Genomic DNA, 21,289 nt, shown 5'->3' with positions numbered 1-21,289 from the left:
TTTACATTGTTTTGTTGAGAAACCAAGGCAGGCGGAGGTTAAGTGACTTGCCCAGGGTCACACAATTAAGAAGTATCTTAAGTCAGATTTGAGCTCAAGTCTCCCTGACTCCAGAACAAGCATTCTATCCATTGCATCACTTAGCTGCACACAATCAACCCCTTCAGACTTGTTCAGTCTTTTTTTCACTTTACTCTTCTTTATTTAGCATTCTGTCAAGTATTGAAGAAGGGGGGGAAATGCTACCTTGGTGAAGGGGTAAAATTAAGAACTAGAATGACCAAAATAGGACTGGGAAAGATGAATTATCATGTCACGTCAATGACATGAAACATCATGTCAAAGGATATAAAAACTGAGAATGAATGAATGACTGAATGAAAAAGCATTTAATTAATATGATTACTATATGCCAGACACTGTACTAAGCTCTGAACAGATAAATTTAAAAAAGCAGAAAAAAATTAAAAAAAGCAGAGACTGCCCCTGCCCACAAGGAGTTTACATTCTAATGGGGTAGATGACAAACATAAAGGAATGATTTTCTGGCAGGGACACTTTAGTCCTAAAAGCAATAGCGAGAATGATTGGGAACATAAAGAATGGAAAATTTAATAAGACATTCCCTGCTCCTGTGAGTAAGATTGAGGGCTCCTTGTTGCATCTTTGGAAATCTCAGTCTCTATATTTCCATCCATTCCTAAATACTGGTGGGATGGTGGTAGAGCATATCCACCTTGGGAATGCATGAGAATGTGGGTTCAAGAACTTTTATGCAGGTCTTCCCTACATGCATTTTTGGCACAGTGAATAGGGCACTGGCTCTGGAGTCAGGAAGACTTAACTTCCTGAATTCAAATGTGACTTCAGACCCTTACTAGCTGTGAGATCCTGAGCAAGTCACTTAATCCTATTTGCCTCAGTTTCCTCACCTTCAAAATGATTTGGAGAATGAAATGGCAAACCAACCCAGTATCTCTGACAAGAAAACCCTGAATGAAGTCACAAAGATTGGAACAACTAAAAACAACAAAACAACAAAACTTTTCTACATATTCCTTGCCAAACTGTCACATGTGCCAATATTAGGTCCCCATTCTCTCTCCATTAAACTACCATATGGAAACCCTTTTGAACACGTTAATGTGAATAAAAGTGATATTATGTCTGGAATAACATATATATCAGAGAGCTACCAACAGGCTTGTTGTAAAACATTTACATTTAAATTTTGATTTTCATACAGTGTTATTCCTCCTGAATTTCTCTACTTCCCTGAGGGCCCATCTTCCAACTCTACATCTGTCTCATGTATTTGTTACAATATGAGATCTGGGAATTCAACTCTTTATGCTTTAGGCCCAGTATTAAGAGGAAAAGCAAGTGCTAATACTTGCATGGCCTGGAAAATAACATTAATGTTACCATAAGTATTCTGATATATTAACTTTAGTCATTCAGCTCCTCTCCCATTATCCACCTTATTACCTCTAACCTGACTTCATTGTCCTCTGTCCCTATCCCATTCCAAGGGCTTGATGCTACTTGAGCCAGTGCTATCCTTTATACCACCTTAAAATCTATTATCCCGTTAACTTAAAAAAAAAAAACCTTCTATCTTAGAATCAATCCTGTGTATTAACTCCAAGGCAGAAGAGTGGTAAGGCTAGGCAGTGGGGGCTAAGTGACTTGCCCAGGGTCACATGGCTTGGAAGTGTCTGAGGCCAGATTTGAACCTAGGATCTTCTGTCTCCTGGCCTGATCTCACTTCGCTGAGCCATCTACCTGCTTCTATCCCATTGACTTTTTAAAGTTAAATGATAATTTTTTAAATATCAATAAATTAATAAGTATTTAAGTGCTGGCTATACAGGGACAAAAATGAAGCCTTCTTTGTCCTCAATAAGCTTTCATTGTATATGGGGACAAAAAAAGTGTTTGTGTATATGTGTCTATGTCTGCATATGTATGTGTGTGTATACATGCAAAATAGATACAAGGAGCTAGAATGGCAACATATGCACTTAATATTGAATTAATATTAGTTCAGCTCACAGTTTTAATCACTACAACTAAATTCTAAAGCACAAAGCACCATCACTAGGATTTATTTATTCACTTTGATTTAATTTTCTTTTTATGTAGTGCTACCATGTACTCTGATCTGGTTTTCCTTTTAAATACTATATATAAATTTGTAAAGGTTTTTCTAGATTTCCTTATGTTCTGCATCCTTGTTGATCATACAATATTCTATCATATTTATGTGCTAAATCTTTCATCCACTTCCTTATTGTTGATATTTAGATTGTTTCTGGTTTGGTTTGGTGTTATTTTGTATAATACTCATGCAAATATCTTTGAATAAGCAGCTGTTTATATTTTGTCATGTTAGATGGTATCTTGGGGTGGGACACTGAATTTTTTCACTAAGCCTATCATATGAATCCCCAAATTTAAAGCATGACCTGGCAGTCCATCCATTGCACCACTTTGCTTCAAGTAGATCTGTCAAGGACATAAAATAACTATCTTCCAATTAGTGAAACTCTAGTAAAAGTCACTTCCAAAGATGGTAGTACAAAAAGAATTATACTTAACCATCTCACAATTATCAGACTAGAGAATATAATAAAAAAGGAAAATGTTAACTGTTGGAGGGTATGTGGGAAAAATGGGAAACTAATACACTATTGTTGGAGGTGTGAGCTAATATAACCATTCTAGAGAGGAATTTGGAAATATGCCCAAACGGTCACAATATTATGCCTACGCTTTTACCCAGAAATACCATTACTAAGTATGTAACCCAAAAGAGATAAAAAAAATAGGGGGAAAGGGTCTATTTGTACTAAAATATTCATAGCAGCTCTTTTTGTAATGGCAAAGAACAGGAAACTGAAGGGATGTCCATCAAGTGGGGAATGACTGAACAAGTTGTGTGGTATATGATTGTAATGGAATACTTTGTGCCATAAGAAATGAAAAACAAGAAAGTCATACACATATACACACACAAAATACCTGGAAAGATATATAAAGTGGTATAAAATGAAGTGAGAAGAACCAGGATAATTTTATACACAGTAACATAAATAAAGTACAATGATCAACTCTGAATGGCCTAACGATGATCAGCAATACAAGGATCCAGGACAATTCCAAGGGACCCATGACTAGAGTATCAATTGCCATAGAAGAAACTCACAGAGTCTGAATGAAGATTAAAGCATACCATTCATTACTACTTGTCCTACATAAATTTTTCTCCAGTATAAGTGATATGTCTTCTTTCACAATATGAGGAATATGGAAATATATATATATATGTATACATATATATATATATATAGTATGATAATTTGTTTACGACCAATATCACATTACCTGCTGCCTTGGAGAGGATGGAGGGATAGGAGTGAGGGAGAAAATATAGATCACAAAATGTCAGAAAAACAATTATTAATAATTGTATCAACATGTAGTGTGGAAAAAATTAAATAAAAAATTTTTAAAAAGAAAAAAAGAAAATGCAGGAAAAACAACTATGATAAAAAAGAAATACACTTAACTTGAAGCAAGAGGGATTTTTACACATTTCAGTCTACAAAAGAACTTTCTTTCTATGAGAATAGTACAGGTTCTGCTGCCAGTTCATTGTTCTTTTGACTACAATAGTATTACATCACCAGAATATACCGCAATTTTAAAAAGCAGAACCAGGAGAACAATATACACAGAGATTGATAACACTGTGGTAAAATCGAACGTAATGGACTTCTCTACTAGCAACAATGTAATGATCCAGGACAATTCTGAGGGACTTATGAGAAAAAACGCTATCCATATTCAGAGGAAAAACTGTGGGAGTAGAAACACAGAAGAAAAACAATTGCTTGAACACATGGGATGATGGGGATATGATTTGGGATGTAAACTCTAAAAGACCACCCCAGTGCAACTATCAATAATATGGAAATAGGTCCTATCAATGACACATGTAAAATCCAACACATGTCAGATATTGGTGGGGGGATTTGGAGGGGAGAGAAAAAATAAATCATGTAACCATGGAAAAATTATCTAAAAAATAAAAAAATGAATAAAAAATAATACTGGAAAATCCTTCAATTTCCTTCCCTTTGCTAGACATGAGTAAGACCTCTACACACACAAATAAATAATTCATCACCTACCATTTAGAAAAGCCTCTACCCAAAAGTAGTGTATAAATGGAGATTTTAAACCCTTGTACTTCATCCCCCAGAAGTCCTTTGGTATTTCCCAAAATTCCTTTTAATCTTTCCACCATGTTGGGTGGTCACATTTGTATAAGTTCTGAGGCTCTGCCTCTCTCTTCCTCTCTTCTCCACAAGCGTGGTTGGGTTAACACCTTTTTAGCTAGCTTTTTACTTTAGTTATTATTAATAAAACTTTATAAAATAAAATACTTAGCTTTTGCATATTAATTTTAATTTCTTCATTATCCTGGGATCTCCTAGTGACCCTGTTAATTCCAAAGATGCTGCTGAATACCATTCCTTACCAATTTCTCAACTTTTAACCACCCCAGGAAAAATATCAACTCTTCTTAGAGCAGAGAATAGGTAGAAATATGCCTTGTAGTCATCAAAAAGACATATTCCACAGTGTCCTACACACAACAGACAATAAATGTTCACTGCATTAAGTTAAATTGTAAACAATTCCATCTGACATCTGCTAGGTACCTCTTATAAGGGACATAAGGTTGAGTGATAAGAAGACTGGTCTTGTAGTCCGAAAGACCTTGAGTCAAGACCTTCCTGATACACATATTACTAGTTGTAAGCTATGGAAAAGTCATTTAAATTCTCATGCAATTAATCATTCATGAGATGTGAAACTGCCAACCTGAAGAACAGGAGGGAATTTTCACACCAGAAAGTTCTCCAAACCCATGAAACTCTAAGTGCAAAACAAATATATATGCATGTGTTTATGTGTAAATGAGGTATGTATGATTCCACTATACATATATTTACATATTTGCACTATACCCCTCTCCTTACATAACTAAACAATCATGTTGTTCACAATGTACCTAAAGGCTTTACATGGAATCTTATATCATAAGATTGAAACTTCAAAGGAATGTATATATAAATATATACACACATGCATGTTTATATACATATGTGTACAAATACCTGTGCATAGAGTATGTGAATATACAACACATACAGTGTGATATGAAGTATAGAGTATAGAGTATGTGAATATACAACACATACAGTGTGATATGAAGGTCAATAAAAGCTAAGCTAAGCAAGAAATAGTACATGCCCTTGAGCAGCTCACACAGCAGAAGTGACAGTAATGTGATGGACCTTTGGGGAATGCCACACTTCTTATTAACTAGAACCTACATTATCAAAGGTCAGGTACACACAGATACTCTTAACCAAACATTTTGCCCAGAAGGTCCAGAGATTTCCAGAGAATCTTAAACCTAGAGGGAAAATTCCCATTCTAAATCCTTTATTTTGCAGATGAAGTAACTCAGTTCCAGAGAAGTAAGGTTTATACAAGTTTACAAAAGGTAGAAATGACTGACTTCATATCCAGTGTTCTTTCTACCACCTGCTTTAGGATGAAAAAATGATAACCTCCAATATTAGTTGTTCTATAGGAAAATCACAAAAGTTGAGAATCCTAAAGCATACCTATGCATACCTAGGGAAGGTTCAGCTCAGATAAAATTCCAGTAGACACTCCTGTGTTCCAGGCTGGAATGTGTAAAATGGGCTCTTATATTCCAAGATATTAGCTTTTCCTGGTCAAGATTCCACTGAATAGAGTTTTTTTAGGAAAAGTTTAGATTAGATGACTTCAGTCATTCTTTCCAAGTATGAAATTCTATCATTTTCCAGTTTATGCTTCAGGAAATCCCTTGAGCCTCTGGGAATGCTAAAGCATTGTAATGTAGGTAAATATATAGTTTTATAGTGTAGTGCTCTCTTTACTTAAAATGTTTTTTTCTTAATGTTCATATTTAGGGGAGTTTTCATTTCTAATTATTTTAGTTTCTGTGTTAAACATTGCCTCTCCATCATACATTAAATATTCCTTGAGAGTAAATAGTTTTGAACCCTCATAATTATTATAGAACCATGAATATGATGAAAAATTTTAGCAACAAGAAGAGATAATGAATGATGGTAATGATGATAATTTTCTTGATGAATAAAGGGTAGGAAGATATTCTTTTCTTTGTTATTTTGTGGGCATACACAGAACAGGTTTTCCTTTTCCTGTCTCAAGACTCTAAAATACTCTTTTCTTAAGAAATATAGGTTTTTAACAAAATCTATTAGTTAAATAATACATTTACTAAACAATTCTTAGAATTGGAGCCCTGAGGCAATCCTTTTCAAAGTTCTAATAGCTAAGTTGTAAGATATGAAATATATGTGCAAAAAAGTTAACTATTAATACCAGTTATCAGTCCTTTAAAAGCAACTGATTGTAGTTATTAAAAGGTGATGAGAGTAGTTGATGCTAAGGGCAGAAGGTTTGGAATTTTAAAATTTCATAAATAAGAGTCAGGAAGTACAGATGTGTGCCACATATAATGGCCACCATTCTAAGGGAAGAATGTTACTAACCTGATCTGATTATAATCAAGGGCAATGCTTTACTGACAAGAGTAATCAGGCAGAACAGAATTTTGTTATATTGTCGTCATGGGAACATGGTGAATTTATCCCCTCTACTCTTCCTCATTCTCACCTGTCTTATCCTGATAGGCAAACAGGCATCTTTTATACTTAAATAATTTATTTTTTGTCTACATTTTTATCATGGAGTTTGTCTCCAATAAAGTTAAGTTTATTATTGTTCCATTCTAATACAATATTTTCTGTAAAAGGGGGTCATATTATGGAAAAAGGCAAAAATAATCCTCTTTCCCCCATTCACACTTTCTCCCCACTTCCTCCTTCCCTCCCCACTCTCATTCTCCTTATAAAAATAGTCAATTTCACCATATCTGTACTAATAGGGGAACAAAAGATAGGACATGAATAATAGTCACAGGAGATGAGCAGATATGGATTGATTGTGATGTATGTTATTGGTTGGAGTGCCCACATTGATTAAATCAGAAATTCATTTGAAAATTAGAATATAACCTGTTGGTAATGTACAAGATGCATTGAGGCAGAAGATGGGGATATTAGAAACTAAAAGACTATAGAAAACTATTTTTATTGTTTTGTTTATTTATTTTTATATTTTTCCATGGTTATATAATTCATGCTCTCCCCCCTCTCCCCTTCGTTTTCCTGGATGTGATAAGCAATTCTACCAGGTTAAACATATATTATCACTCAAAACCTATTTCCATATTATTTATTTTTGTAACTGATTAATCTTTTAAAACCTAAACCCCAAATCAAAAACCCATTTATGAAAGTGATAAATCATATGTAGGAAACCATTTTGTTTAGGAGTGTGAATGGTGACAAGGACCTAAATAATTTGTATATTCATTGAATCTTACAATAGGGTAAGTGGGAGTCAAAGATAACTATAACAATCAATAGTCTGACATATCCAGAAAAAAATGACTAGTTTTCAGCAGAAGGGAAATGAACATGATATAATTCCATTCAATAAGTACCCATTCATTTTCCCAAAGGGCTTTAAAAGACTGCCTACCCTATGATCCAGCCATACAACTTCTGGGTCTGTACTCCAAAGACATAATAAAGAAAAAATGTGTACAAAAATATTTATAGCCACACTCTTTGTGGGGGCAAAAAATTGGAAAATGAGGGGATGCCCTTCAATTGGAGAATGGCTAAACAAATTGTGGCATCTATTGGTGATGGCTAAAAGGAATAACGAACTGCAGGAATTCCATATGAATGGGAATGACCTCCAGAAAGTGATTCAGAACAAAAGGAGCAGAACCAGGAGAACATTGTACACAGAGATGGGTACACTATGGCACAATCAAATATAATGGATGATTTTTTTAAAAATAAGCACCCATTCAAATGAAGTGAAAATAATGATTTGAAAAAANATTTTGGTCATTCTAGTTCTTAATTTTACCCCTTCACCAAGGTAGCATTTCCCCCCCTTCTTCAATACTTGACAGAATGCTAAATAAAGAAGAGTAAAGTGAAAAAAAGACTGAACAAGTCTGAAGGGGTTGATTGTGTGCAGCTAAGTGATGCAATGGATAGAATGCTTGTTCTGGAGTCAGGGAGACTTGAGCTCAAATCTGACTTAAGATACTTCTTAATTGTGTGACCCTGGGCAAGTCACTTAACCTCCGCCTGCCTTGGTTTCTCAACAAAACAATGTAAATTATAGTGGCATTAAGGGTCAGGGAGAGAGGGTAAGAGAATGGAGAAGAAAGAACCAATTAACAAATAGTCAAAATACAGGCATTTGTTGTTGAATCATTTCAGTAGTACCCGACTCTTCATGACCCCATTTTGGGGTTTTGATAAATTTACTTGTACTGGTTTGCCATTTTCTTCTCCAGCTCATTTTACAGATGAGGAACTGAAGCAAAAAGGATTAAGTGACTTTCCCAGAGTCAAACAGATAGTGTCTGAGTCAGGATTTGAACTCATAAAGATCAGTCTTTTTGATTTTAATCCCACTGCTGTTTCCATTCTCCCATCTTGCTGCCCAGAATGTAGGCAATGAGTCTGTCAAAAGATTTCAATATCTTTTATTATATTATATACGCAACACTAGCTATACAAAGGAAGGTTTTCAAAAGCCTTGGATTAATTTGGAATGATAGAGGTCTACCAAAATGGTGGATTAAAATCACTTACCTTATAGAATTGTGAGTATAGACAATGAAAATGAAAAGAGACTTCAGTTATTCTTAATATTGAACATCTGACTAGGTATTATACCTACTATTGTGAACTAAGGTTTTCTTATATACATTATTTGAAGGAGCAGAGCTCTTAGAATTCAATTTAAGAAATATTTATTAACTGCCTGTTCTATATAAAGCACCATGCTAAGTGTTTTAGATTTAGCCTGTCAGGAGGAATCAAGGGCATCTGATTGGAATAACAAAGTAAGAAATGGGAAGCAAGTCAGTTTTTCAAATCAGCAGCCCAGGAAGTTCAGAAATGTTGGAATGATCAGACAAACATCAAAATTCAGAGAATACAATGTGTCATTTGCATGGAATCAAAGATCTGAGGAATTAGGTAAAACGTTTGTAGCCTAGAAAGTCTAGGAATATTTAAAACAATAATGCTAGCAAGCAAAAATCATAAGATGACTTTTTTTTCCAGGATTAACACAGATCTGTCTTCCTTTATTCTCTCCATGATGTTTGGGCAATCAAGGACCCAAAATTCATAATCACAAACAGAAGGAGAGTTGAGAATCCTCAGCAGGATGCTGCTGCAAATTTCTTTATGTTTCCCACAGTGCCTAGTACAATGTTAAACATGTGGTAAGTGCTCAGCAAATTTACTTTAATTGAATTAATTCCACTCAGGGGAATTTCCTGGGATTAGAAGTCATTTGAATTCTCTCCTGAGAGAAGACTAGGCAATGGAACATTTCTGGAGGGTCCTGGAAGCCACTGATCAACCATCTTTGGTTCTCCACAACTTCTTCATTCAGGAATATAGCCCCTGGATCATATAATTTTTTGGAAGACTGTAGGGCATAATGGAAGTATGAATTCCCTTAAAGACATAAAGGCAAGTTTAAATCCCATCTTGGACAAATACTAGCTATCAGCTACTAATCAAGGTGCTGAACATCTCACAATTTGTATCCTTTTCTTTAAAAAATAATAATATTTTATAGAATTGTTGTATTCAGGCATGTTGTAAACCAAGAAGGGATATATGAATAGGAGTTGTTATAATTCTGTCTTGGAGCTTGAAAGGTGTAAGTTACAGAAAGTATTTCATTACTCCTTGTGTTTTTTTCTATTTGGGAATATAAAAGGACATTTTTTTTTCAGCAGCAGAATGAGAAATAACCAATCCAAGTTTTGAAGTCTGGGGATTAGGGGAAAGGTTGTGATATGGAGAAGGAAAGACCTAAGAGTGCATAGAGGCCAGTGGTAGACATCAGGTCCCTTCTTATCTGACTGTCCCTCCACCTCATATGTTATTCACTTCAGGAAGAGTAAATAATGAGAACATTCCCATGCTCTATAATTCCACCTCCATCCTCTTAAAAACAGTTTTTAAAAAATCCAGTAATTTCATGGCCAAGTCAGATCAAAAGTTCAAAAAGTCAGATGATCAATATTAAGTACAACTGAAGTCTCTTTTCATTTTCATTTTCCATACTCACAATTCTCTGAGATAAGTGATTCTAATCCACCATTTTGATCTATCTCTATGATTCCAAATCAGTCCAAGGCTTTTGAAAACTGTTCTGTTGATGTACCTAATCATATTAGATACTTAGAAAAATAGCTTTGTTAGGGAAAATACAAATTATTTCCTTTTGAAAATGACAAATATTGGGGCAGCTAGGTGGTTCAATAGATTGAGAGATAGGGTTAGGGACTGAAGATCCTGGGTTCAAATCTAGCTGTTGTGACTCTAGGTAAGTCATTTAACCCCAATTGCATAACTCTTACCACTCTCCTGCCTTGGAACTGATACTTAAAATTGACTTTAAGACAGAAAGTAAGGCTGTTTTTTTAAAAGATAAATGTTATCTAATTTTACCAATATTAATTATTTAAATAATAATACATATCTGGCTTTTCTACTTGTCAAGTAAGAACATTCTTCCTAAATACTATTGTCCTTTCTAACTTTCCAATTGCAATTGATAACTCAATCACTCATGTAGCCACCTAGGCATAAAACTACATTTATTCCTCTCTCTTATCTCTTTTATCAATTCCTATGCCTTCATAATATTTTCCTACATTATAATATCCTTCTCCTTTTTATCACGTGGTTACTATATCAGGACAGCTTGATGAAATGGGGATGTGGATACTACAGTAGATAGAGTACTGGACCAGGAGTCAGGAAGACCAGAGTTCAAATTTGGTCTCAGATCTTTACTAGATGTGAGACTACAATGTCACTTAACTTCAGTTTGCCTTGGTTTTTTTTCATTTTTAAATGGCATCTACTTGATAGGGTTGTTGTAAAGATGGAATGAGATGATTATAAAGTGCTTGGGTAAATGTAAAACAAGCACCACCACAAAATCAAGTCTAATTTAGGCTTCTTCCAGGTCATGCCCACTTGTCCACTAATCATGAATATTCATCAAGGCTCTGACCTTGGCCCTCTTCTCCTATCCACCTATGCTTTTTCACTCGGTGAGCTTATCGGCTCCAAAGGATTCATTTATCTCCATGAAGATGGTTCTTAAAACTATTTATCAATCCCTAACCTCTTTGCTTACCTCCAGTGTCACATCTTTAATTGCCATTTCGACATCTCAAACTGGATGTTCCATAGTAGACATTTTAAACTCAATTCGTTCAAAACCAAACTCTATATTTCCACCTGAACCCTGTCTCTTAACTTCTCTACTATTGTGAAGGGATCCACCATATTTTCAGTAACTTAGGTTTACAATCTCTAACTTCTCATTTTCTCAATTCCCTGGACAATCTGTTGTTGTCAAGTCCTATCAATTCCACATTCTTAACATCTCTTCTATATGCCTCTCTTCTCTGCCACTGATATAACCACCACTTTGGTCCAGGCTCTTAGCACTTCATACTTGGATTATTACTGGTTAACCCTCCCTTCTTAAGTTTCTTCTTTCTATCCAGTCTCCTAATCAGCAGATAAAGTGATCTTCCTCAATTTTAGGTCTGACCATGCCAGATGAGCCCAGCACAACCCTTCTCAATAGACTCAGGTGGCTGGTCATCATCATCAATATGATTACTATTATTAATAATAACAATAGCTAGCATTTATGTAGTGCTTCAAGGTGCTCCGCTCCTGGTCTCAACCACTGCTCCTATCATTCTCTCACCTTTTCCAAGGTTCCAAATGTCCTTGCAACTTAGTCCTTACAAAGGTTTTGCAAAGCACTTTAAAGTATCTCCTTTTATCTTTACCATAACATTATTATTGGTCAATAGGTGCTATTTATGTCCTCATTTATAGATGGAGAAACTGAGGCAGGTAATAGCTAAGTGATTTACCCAGGGTGACAACTAATATTTGAGGTGAGATTTGAATCCAGTTCTACCTGGTTCAAAAATCCAATGATCTCTCCACTATGCTACATAGTTTACTCACCAGTACTTCTGGGATCATATAAAAAATCTGCTTTTTGATTTTTAAAGCCTTTCATAAACTGAACTTTCTAGTCATCATTTGCTTTGTGTTTTCAATTATCCTGGAGCACTGATCTCCATGTTGTTTCTCCCAAAAGATCATCCATCTTCTGGAATCATGCATTTTATTGGCTGTCCCACCTGCCTGAGAAAGTCTTCTTTATCTCTACCTATTGGATTCTTTAAAATTCAGCTGATACTCTATCTTCAGCAATATATATGTATATATATATATGTATACTTTTCTATATATTTTTCCTGATTCCCCTCAATTTTGACTTCTTCTTTTCTATTTAGCATGTATGTCTTGTTTGTCATTGTAAACTGTCCTCATCTTTAGAACGTAAGCTCTGTGAGAACATGGATTGTTTTTAATTTTTTTTTTTGTATTCCTAGCACTTCAAGCAATGCATGGCACATAATAAATGTTCATTAAATACTTGCTGATGCAACTTGACTTGTTGACTTGACTTCTCACTTAGACTATTGTAATTTTCTTCTAACTAGTTTTATATCCAATAGTCTATTAACCTCCAGCTTTTGATGTGACATCAATCAATAAACATACAAACATGTATTAAGTATTTACTATATGCCAGACCTTGGCTACATACTAAGAATAAAAAGATTAAAATTAAAATATTCTTGACCTCAAGCATTTTGTACACTATGAAAGGAGAAAGTATGTATAATACCTATGTACATATAAAATATAATATAACATAATATATATAATATATTAAACATATATAAAAGTAAATAAAAGAAATAAAAGAACAGTAAACTTTTTGAGGGAAAAAAAGGTTTTTTTTTAGCTTTTTATTCCGAGAATTTTGCCTTGAATTATATATGGTCAGCTCTTAATATGTTTTTTCCTAAATAAAATTGAATCTATGGAACCAGGGAGGTTAGGAGGAAAAGCATGTTTTAGAGGAATAACAACAAATCTAGTTCAAGACATGCTGAAATTAAAGTGCTGGGAGAAAAACCCATCATCACATTCAACAATGGAACATTCCATTGGGCTGGGACTTTAAAATAATTTGGCTGCGATTTTTGAAAAATACTGTGGTTCTGTGCTTCACTAGTGAAATATTCTAAGATTTTTATATTTGAAAGTAAGTGCCACTAAAAATACAAGTTCCATTAAGACTTTTGCTTCTAATTAAAAATAACAAGCCTACTAACTGAAAACCCTATCTCTTATAATAAGCATGATAATTGAAATGAAGTGGAAAATTGAGCAAATGCATTACATTGCAGTACACAACCCTTCTGCATTGAATTTCTTCTTCAAAATGAACTGCTCATAAATTGTGCACCAGGAAGGTTAATTATTATATCTATTACAATAGAACTGATTAGTCTAGAAAGGGGATTCACTGTGAGATGACAGACCCTGCATCATCACCATCAAAAACATTTATTAAATACCTAATTATGTATAATATTGTGTTAGTCACTGCACCAAGAGGCTACCAATTTCCATTCATTCATTCAACCAATATTCAACTCTCACATTATATTTAATTCCTTAAAATATAAAACCTGTTAGGGACTAAGGTCTCTGGGTCTGAAAAGGCAAAGGTCTATTGACCCCTGATGTCAGGTGGGGTCCAGGGTATGACTAAAGCCTCAGAACCCCCAGTTTCCACATTTCCAACCAACAAATTACTGATTGAGATAATAATCTTTTCTCCCTTTCCCAGGCTCCTTTTCCCAGACAGAAAAACATGTTTTATCAGCACCTGCTTCTCCCCTTTTCTCAGTTCTTGTGATATCCCCTTATACCCCCACCTTCAGTTCCTTGCTTAAATCTCTCTCTTAATGCTACCCTTGTTATGAAAAAGTTGCTTGAATTTCCATGAGAAAAATTCCTTGTGTTTTTTTGTTTTTTCAATCTTGTGCATTCATTCAACGAACTGCAGTCAATTGCTATCAGCAACTGAGCCCTTCAGACCTCAAACCTTGCCTTGTCTCCCTTCTTTTCCTTCACTCTTCATCAAGGAACTCTGGGTTCCCATTCTGTCTCCCAAAAGGGGTTCTATCAAAAACCCTTGAAATGTCATAGTACCTTTATTCCAAAAAGCTACAAGTACTTTCTATAATTTTTAACTGGTTTATTTTTCAAAGATTTAGAGCTGGTAGTCCCTTCTGGATCATTCCTTTGTCAAGGTAGAGGGGCTGAACGTTATGGCAAATCTGAATAGTATACTAAAAACAGAAGCCTCACCTTGTTGAAAAAGTTTATAGACTCAAAGATATGCTTTTTTCAGCATCCATATATAGCTATGAGAGTTAGAGAATAAGTTGACTAAGAGATTTGGAGTGCTGCAGAACTGATGCTTTCAAGTTGTAGTGCTGGAGAACTTTTGAGAGTCTCTTGGACACCAAGGAGATCAAATCAGTAAGTCAAAACTTAAAGAAATTGATTCAGACTATTCACTGAGAAGTCAAATAATGAAGATGAAGCTTAAATATTTGTCTACATAAAGCGAAGACAAGACACATTGGAAAAGACCCCAATGTTAATAAAGATTGGAGATAAAAGGCACATGGGATAGGAGAGGATGAGATGGATTGTGTCATGGAAACAATGAACAAGAACTTGGGACAGACTTCAGGAAATGGTGGAGAATAGAAGGGCCTGAACAATTGAACAGAGCTGGTGCACAGGAGCTCAAATACAACTCCATCATTTTATAGATGAGGAAACAGAACCATTAATAGGCCTAAGATTATGCAAGTAGCAAGAGGTAGAAATAGTATTAGAACTCATCCTGATTCACTTTCCAGATTACCATAAATACTTTTATAAGAGAATCTTTCCCTTAATGGGAGGAAAATAGGTCACTGATCAACTGAGGTATTTAGATGCAGGTCTAATTATGGCATTTCGTAAATGTAGAAATTAAAGTAGTGAAGTGGAATAAATGACAGCCAAAGTCACATAGACTAGATTGATCTCAACCTGAATTTATATTTTTGGGCTACTTAGTCTATTGGGTAATCATATAGAAGAATACTGAACCATCTCTAGGAGACAAGACCTACCTACTTATTTGCATGAATGAATGTTTCTATATTCTTTCTTAGTGTGAACAATTACTTATGCATGACTGATTTTTTCTACTAGTATCCACTTGATGTTGGCCCATTATACAGAAGGTATAAAAGTTATGGAAGAACACAGAAATGAATCACATAGGATTGACAAATACAGATAGGCTAGGGTCTGTATTGTTGGTGATAATGTTGACAATGATGGAATCACAAGTCCATTATGATATTGGAGTATCTTGTTCATATTTAGGAAGTTATGGGATCACAGGACCATAGTGTCATATACTTAGAACTGAAAGGCACACTAAAGACCATCTGGTACCCTTCATTTTACAAATAATGAAACTGAAAACTAGAGAAATTAAGTGACTTACCAAAGGTCATACAGGTAGTTAGTGGTAGAGGTGGGATAAAAAGAGAGAAGTGCCACAGAAAGCTGGACCCAATGTCATGTAGACTTATATTTAAATCCTGCCTCAGACAATTACTAGCTCTGGCCAAGTCACTTAACTTTAGTCTGCCTCAATTTTCTTATCTGTAAAATGGAGATAGTACTATATCTAGCTCCCAGGGTTAGGAGGTTGACCTCTTTATAAATGCTAGCTATTAAAAAAAAACTTGGCCTTTTTCCATATTTCTAGTCTTCTTATAGTTTACTTCCCTCTTAACACCTTGGAACCTATCAACATTGGCCTAATTGTTCTTCACATGTAACATTTCTTATCCCAACTCTGTATATTGGCATGGGCTCTCCTTTGTGCTTGAAATGTTATTCCTAATTACCTCTGCTTCCTGGCTTCTGGAGTTTCCTTCAAAATTTAGTTCAAATCTCATCTTTTTCATGTGGCTTTTTCTAGTCCTTCTTCTTCCTAAACAAACCCCATGCTAATCTTTTCCCTCTAATATTACATTCCATTTATACTATATACATTTTGTACATTCACAGTTACTTGCATATTGTCTCCCCATTATTCTGTGAGCTCATTGAGAATAGGGACCACATTCTTGTTTCTCTTTGCTTAGGTCCTTAGGACTTAGTACAGCCCCTTGAATATACGTAGAAGTATGAAATAAACACCTGTTAACCACTCTTGACTCTTTCTCCCCATACCACATTTCCCCTTAAGTTACCTACTGTTTTATCACATAAGTGTCAAATGCAGTCAGAAAGAAAGAAAACCCATAGTTTTAAAACAAATAGATCCCAAATCCTCATTTTTATCCTTAATCCATTCAAAAATCTCAAACACCAGCTCACTCCTTGCCCAGATGGATGATATGAAGAAAATGACTTTTACTCAATTGCTCTCTATAAGTGAATATCTTCTGAAAATCCCGTTTTGTGGCCACTTATATATACAAATCTAAGACTACTTGAAGGCATAGTAGAAATAGTAATGTTTCAGTTGGGATTTGACTATCACCTCTGACTGTAGTTACTAGTTGAATAACTATGGACACATCACTTAACTGTTCTGAGTTTTGATTTCAAAAAATATAAAATGTAAATGATAATATCTATAAAATGTATGGCAGAGTAGCATATTATTGCTAGAAATATGAGTGGGTCTTTATTTTTGAAAGAAGTTTGATGTATTAAAAAAGCTTGTATATTTCTCAAAGAAAATTCAGATCACTCTTTTCCTCCTTTTTTTTCATTTTTTTCATTTTTTTCATTTTTTATTTTAAACTCTTAACTTCTGTGTATTGACTTATAGGTGGAAGAGTCGTAAGGGTAGGCAATGGGGGTCAAGTGACTTGCCCAGGGTCACACAGCTGGGAAGTGTCTGAGGCTGGATTTGAACCTAGGACCTCCCATCTCTAGGCCTGGCTCTCAATCCACTGAGCTACCCAACTGCCCCCTTTTCCTCCTTTTGATTATGGATTCAATTTGTTCTTCATTCCTTAAGTCTTAAGATTATCTATTTCTTATCTATTTCTATCTAACTCTGTGGCTATCTCTGTTGCTCTGTATCTCTATGTGATATGTCTTGATCTTTTATTCATTTTTATAGTTCTATATATTTATGTGTAAATCACCACCTCTTCATCGCTCTCTCTCTCTCTCTCTCTCTCTCTCTCTCTCTCTCTCTCTCTCTCTCTCTCTCCTTCTATTTCTTTTTTCTTCTGTCTCTTTTCTTTCTTTCTCTCTCTCCACAGATCTCTCTGTCTACCTTCTATCTTTCTCCCTCTCTGTTTATGTTTATGTTTTTCTCTGTCTCTGTCTGTCTCTATCTCTCTCTGGGTATGTCTTTGTGTGTATGTTTCTCTCCCTCTGTCTCTATCTCCACATATGCAGAGGGGATCAGGAGGAGGAAGAGAGTTGGGGGGCGGAGGAGAGAGAAAAGAGTCCACTAAGAGTGAGCCCTCTCATACCATAGTCTCCTAATTACATAACTCTGATGACTACATAACCATACTGCAATAAATATCCTTTAATTTGAAGAACTTTTAAAATGACATTATGATTGAGCCAATGAAAGAAGTCACAGAAGGTGAAGATGGAAAATGAGATATGGGAGAGGATAGAGCCCTGAGGTAGAGAAAAAAGCATAATAGTAGACCAGTCAGTCAAACACACATTATTCAGCACCCTTTATTTGCTAGGCACTGTGTCAGGCATTTGTGATACAACTATAAAAATAAAATTCTCCCTGATTTCAAGGAGTTTATATGTGGGAAGATAATATATATATACAAATAAGAATAAACCAACTCTATATAAGGCACTCCCTCCTAAAATGTTACCCCTATCAGAAGATAATGTGTGATTAGAAAGACTGTAGAATGCATTCATAGCTCTCATAGTCTCATGCAGTTGCCATTGCTAAATTTGAAATCTCATCATTGAATCTTAGAGCTAGATACAATCTCAAATGTCATGTGGTCTGATACACCAGGCTAAGGAATTTTTTTCTTTATTTTCTGAGATGTCATGGTGAAAGAACAGATCACAGAATCATAGATTCAGAGCCAGAAGGAATCTTAGATATCACTTAGTCCAACCCTCTGATTTAACAAATGAGGAAACTGAGATCTAAAGAAGTTAAATGACTTGCCTAAGAACACATGATCAATGTGTCAGAGGAGGGACTTAAACTTTGGTCCTCACATGTCAAATCCAGGTCTTTCAATTGCACATGCTGCTTTGTCAATGTCCATCATATTGATAATGAGCCATTCTTTACCTAAGTTTTAATCTTAAAGTTAAGCCTTAAAATTGGAGAAATATATAAATGTGAATTATTAATAATATGCTGACAAATCTATCATATTATGGTAATAAAAATTTCCTTACCCTAAAAGTTCATGGTTAATAACTTTAGTTATTTAATTATTCAAATTATAATAGTACATTTGCTATTAAATAAGATAATGGAGGAAATAATATATATTTTTAAAACTATATCTTTTTATCGATGCCCTTTTTGAGGGTACTCTCATTTCCCAGAATCCTCCTTCATCCCTAGATTTAATTCCCCCTTTTAAGAAAGATAAACTTCATCAAAGATCCTATCCACATTCACATACATTCATAGGATCATTGATATAGATCTTTTTATTCCTTTTTAATTTATTTTGAAGTATTTTTCCATGGTTACATGATTCATGTTCTGCCCCTTCCCTCTTCCCATCCCTCTCCCCCCACAGAGCTGACAAGCAATTCTATTGGGTTAAACATGTTTTACATTGGTTTAGATCTTAAAGTGACATTACTGAATATCTATTCCATGGACTTCAGTTTTAGTAGAAGAAATTGATGCACAGGTTAAGTGACTATTGGTCACATATGAATGTAATAAACAACAAAGGCTGGATTTGAACCCAGATCCTTTTTTCCAGAGTCTGTGTTCTTTCAAAATTATCACATTGCCTCTTGCTGTTAGTAATCAGATAAATAAATAAAAGAAGTTTACATGGGAAAGGACACTTAACAAAAAGCAAAGCTGTTCCAACTTGCAAGAACCCTAATGATAATTATTTAGACAATTTGGGAAGATACCCAAACCACCAACTTTCAAGCAATGAAATTCTTCTCTACAATAAGAGTAATCATAACTCTTTCCTTTTGTATTTTTCAAGACTACTCTGAAATAGTGAAAGGGATGAATTACAGAGGACTTTAAAATAGAAATACAGTTGTCTTCTTCTATAATAAAGCTCTAGATGAACCACTGTAACCTAAGCATATACATTATAATTTGCAAAGAGCTTTCATATCCATTTTCATCTTAGAGCCTTATAATATTAATATGATATGAGTAAAATGGAGGTTATGGCAGTTGAAATAGCTAATGACGAGTGTTTTGTTTTTGCATTTTTTCTACTACACCAAATTTCTCTCCAATACCAATCACAAATGGGGATGTTCATAGTGTCCTCAGGTAATAGACATTTCAAGTCTCAGAGAAAAATGAGCATCAGGAAGTGGGGATGGAGGATTGATTTGCCTAAATTTTCATAGGTAGTAGCCAAAAGACCTGAAAAATTAAAATCCTGCTCTTTTCTCTATATAATGCTACATCCATGTTTTCTGCTTCAGGTATGAGCTGAAAGTCATGATAGAGTAGTAAAATATGTCATATGTTATATGCCGATGTGAAGGCAAGTCCAGCCATCTATAAAGTGTTATATGAAGTGTGGCCATTTCTAAAGTCACAGATATAATAGCTGATGACCTAGTAGAATTGTGGCTTGTGGCTGTCTCTCAGCTGAATAATCACTTTCTTATTCCAAAGGTATGAAATCATGAATTTCAAGGAAATGGGAAACAACTATTTTGATTATATCAATGTTGGCAGCTGGGATAATGGTGAATTGAAAATGGATGATGATGAAGTATGGCCCAAGAAGAGTGCCATCATTAGGTCTGTATGCAGTGATCCTTGTGAGAAAGGCCAGATCAAGGTAAATAGTGTTCCAAGTGTAGTTATTTGCAACTGAAACATCTGTTTACATTTTATATAATCTGTTTACATTATGAAACATAAATAAATCTATTTATTTTCCATTATAATTTTCAATATCCTTATTATTTAAAAGGCACATGAAGGCAAGGATTATTTCTTTTGCTGTTGTTGTTTGTTGTTGTTATTGTTGTTTTTCAGGCATTTTTCAGGCATATCTAATTCTTCATGATTCTGTTAGGGGTTTTCTTGGCAGGGATAATGGAGTGGTTTGCCATTTCCTACTCCATCTTATTTTACAAATGATACAATTGAAACAAACAAGGTTGAGTGACTTGCTCCAGTGTCACATAGCTTGCAAGTATCTGAAGCTACATTTGAGCTCTGGAAGATGTCATCCTGACTCCAGGCACAGCACTCTATTTACTGTGCCACCTAGCTGCCTTGCTTACCTGGGGACTAAATAAGTTCCAAGATCTCATCCAGCTCTGATAAATCTTCTTGGCAGGTTCTTTCCAGTTCAAACATTTTATGATTGAAGAATAGAGATAATCATTTCAATGACTTAGACCAAACTTTTCTTGGGGCTGAAGATGACTTTTGGGCAACCAAAGTATTCAAACGTACTCACTGCCTAATTTTTCCTCTTCAACTGTGTGTAAAACAAAAGTCCAAAAATTGTTTTCTTTTCTATTGGCCTCAAAGTCCTCATTCCTCACTTCATTGCTATTTTTTTCACCATATACCATTACATCACCTATTTAGGTTAAGCTGATGAAATTTATGAGTTTTGTTACCAAGAAAACTTCAATAAAATTCAGTGGCAACAGTACTGGACAATTATCACTTTCAAAGAGAAAAACAGTATTTTAGCCATTATAGCCATTGAAGCAACACAAATAGTGATATTTCCAATAATGAGGGGTTCTTTCCTCCAGAGTCTCAGCGTGGCCTAGAAAACAAAGGCAGTCACTTCGTTTTCTGGAAATCCACTGGTCCCCTACTG

At 34.9% G+C, this 21,289-nt stretch overlaps 1 protein-coding gene across 1 annotated transcript in view; it reads left to right on the top strand.

Annotated features, from left to right (window-relative positions):
* GRM5 (glutamate metabotropic receptor 5) overlaps nt 1-21,289 on the top strand; it is a 620,904-nt gene that overhangs the window by 457,779 nt on the left and 141,836 nt on the right. Inside the window, exon 6 of the mRNA XM_044668936.1 lies at nt 20,116-20,284. Coding sequence (XP_044524871.1) covers nt 20,116-20,284 — 169 coding nt within the window. The remainder of the gene's footprint in view (nt 1-20,115; nt 20,285-21,289) is intronic.

The sequence above is a fragment of the Gracilinanus agilis genome, chromosome 3, assembly GCF_016433145.1.
Source record: "Gracilinanus agilis isolate LMUSP501 chromosome 3, AgileGrace, whole genome shotgun sequence".
Taxonomy (NCBI): domain Eukaryota; kingdom Metazoa; phylum Chordata; class Mammalia; order Didelphimorphia; family Didelphidae; genus Gracilinanus; species Gracilinanus agilis.
Note: the sequence above shows the minus strand (reverse complement) of the source record. Positions and strands in the feature narration are given on the sequence as shown.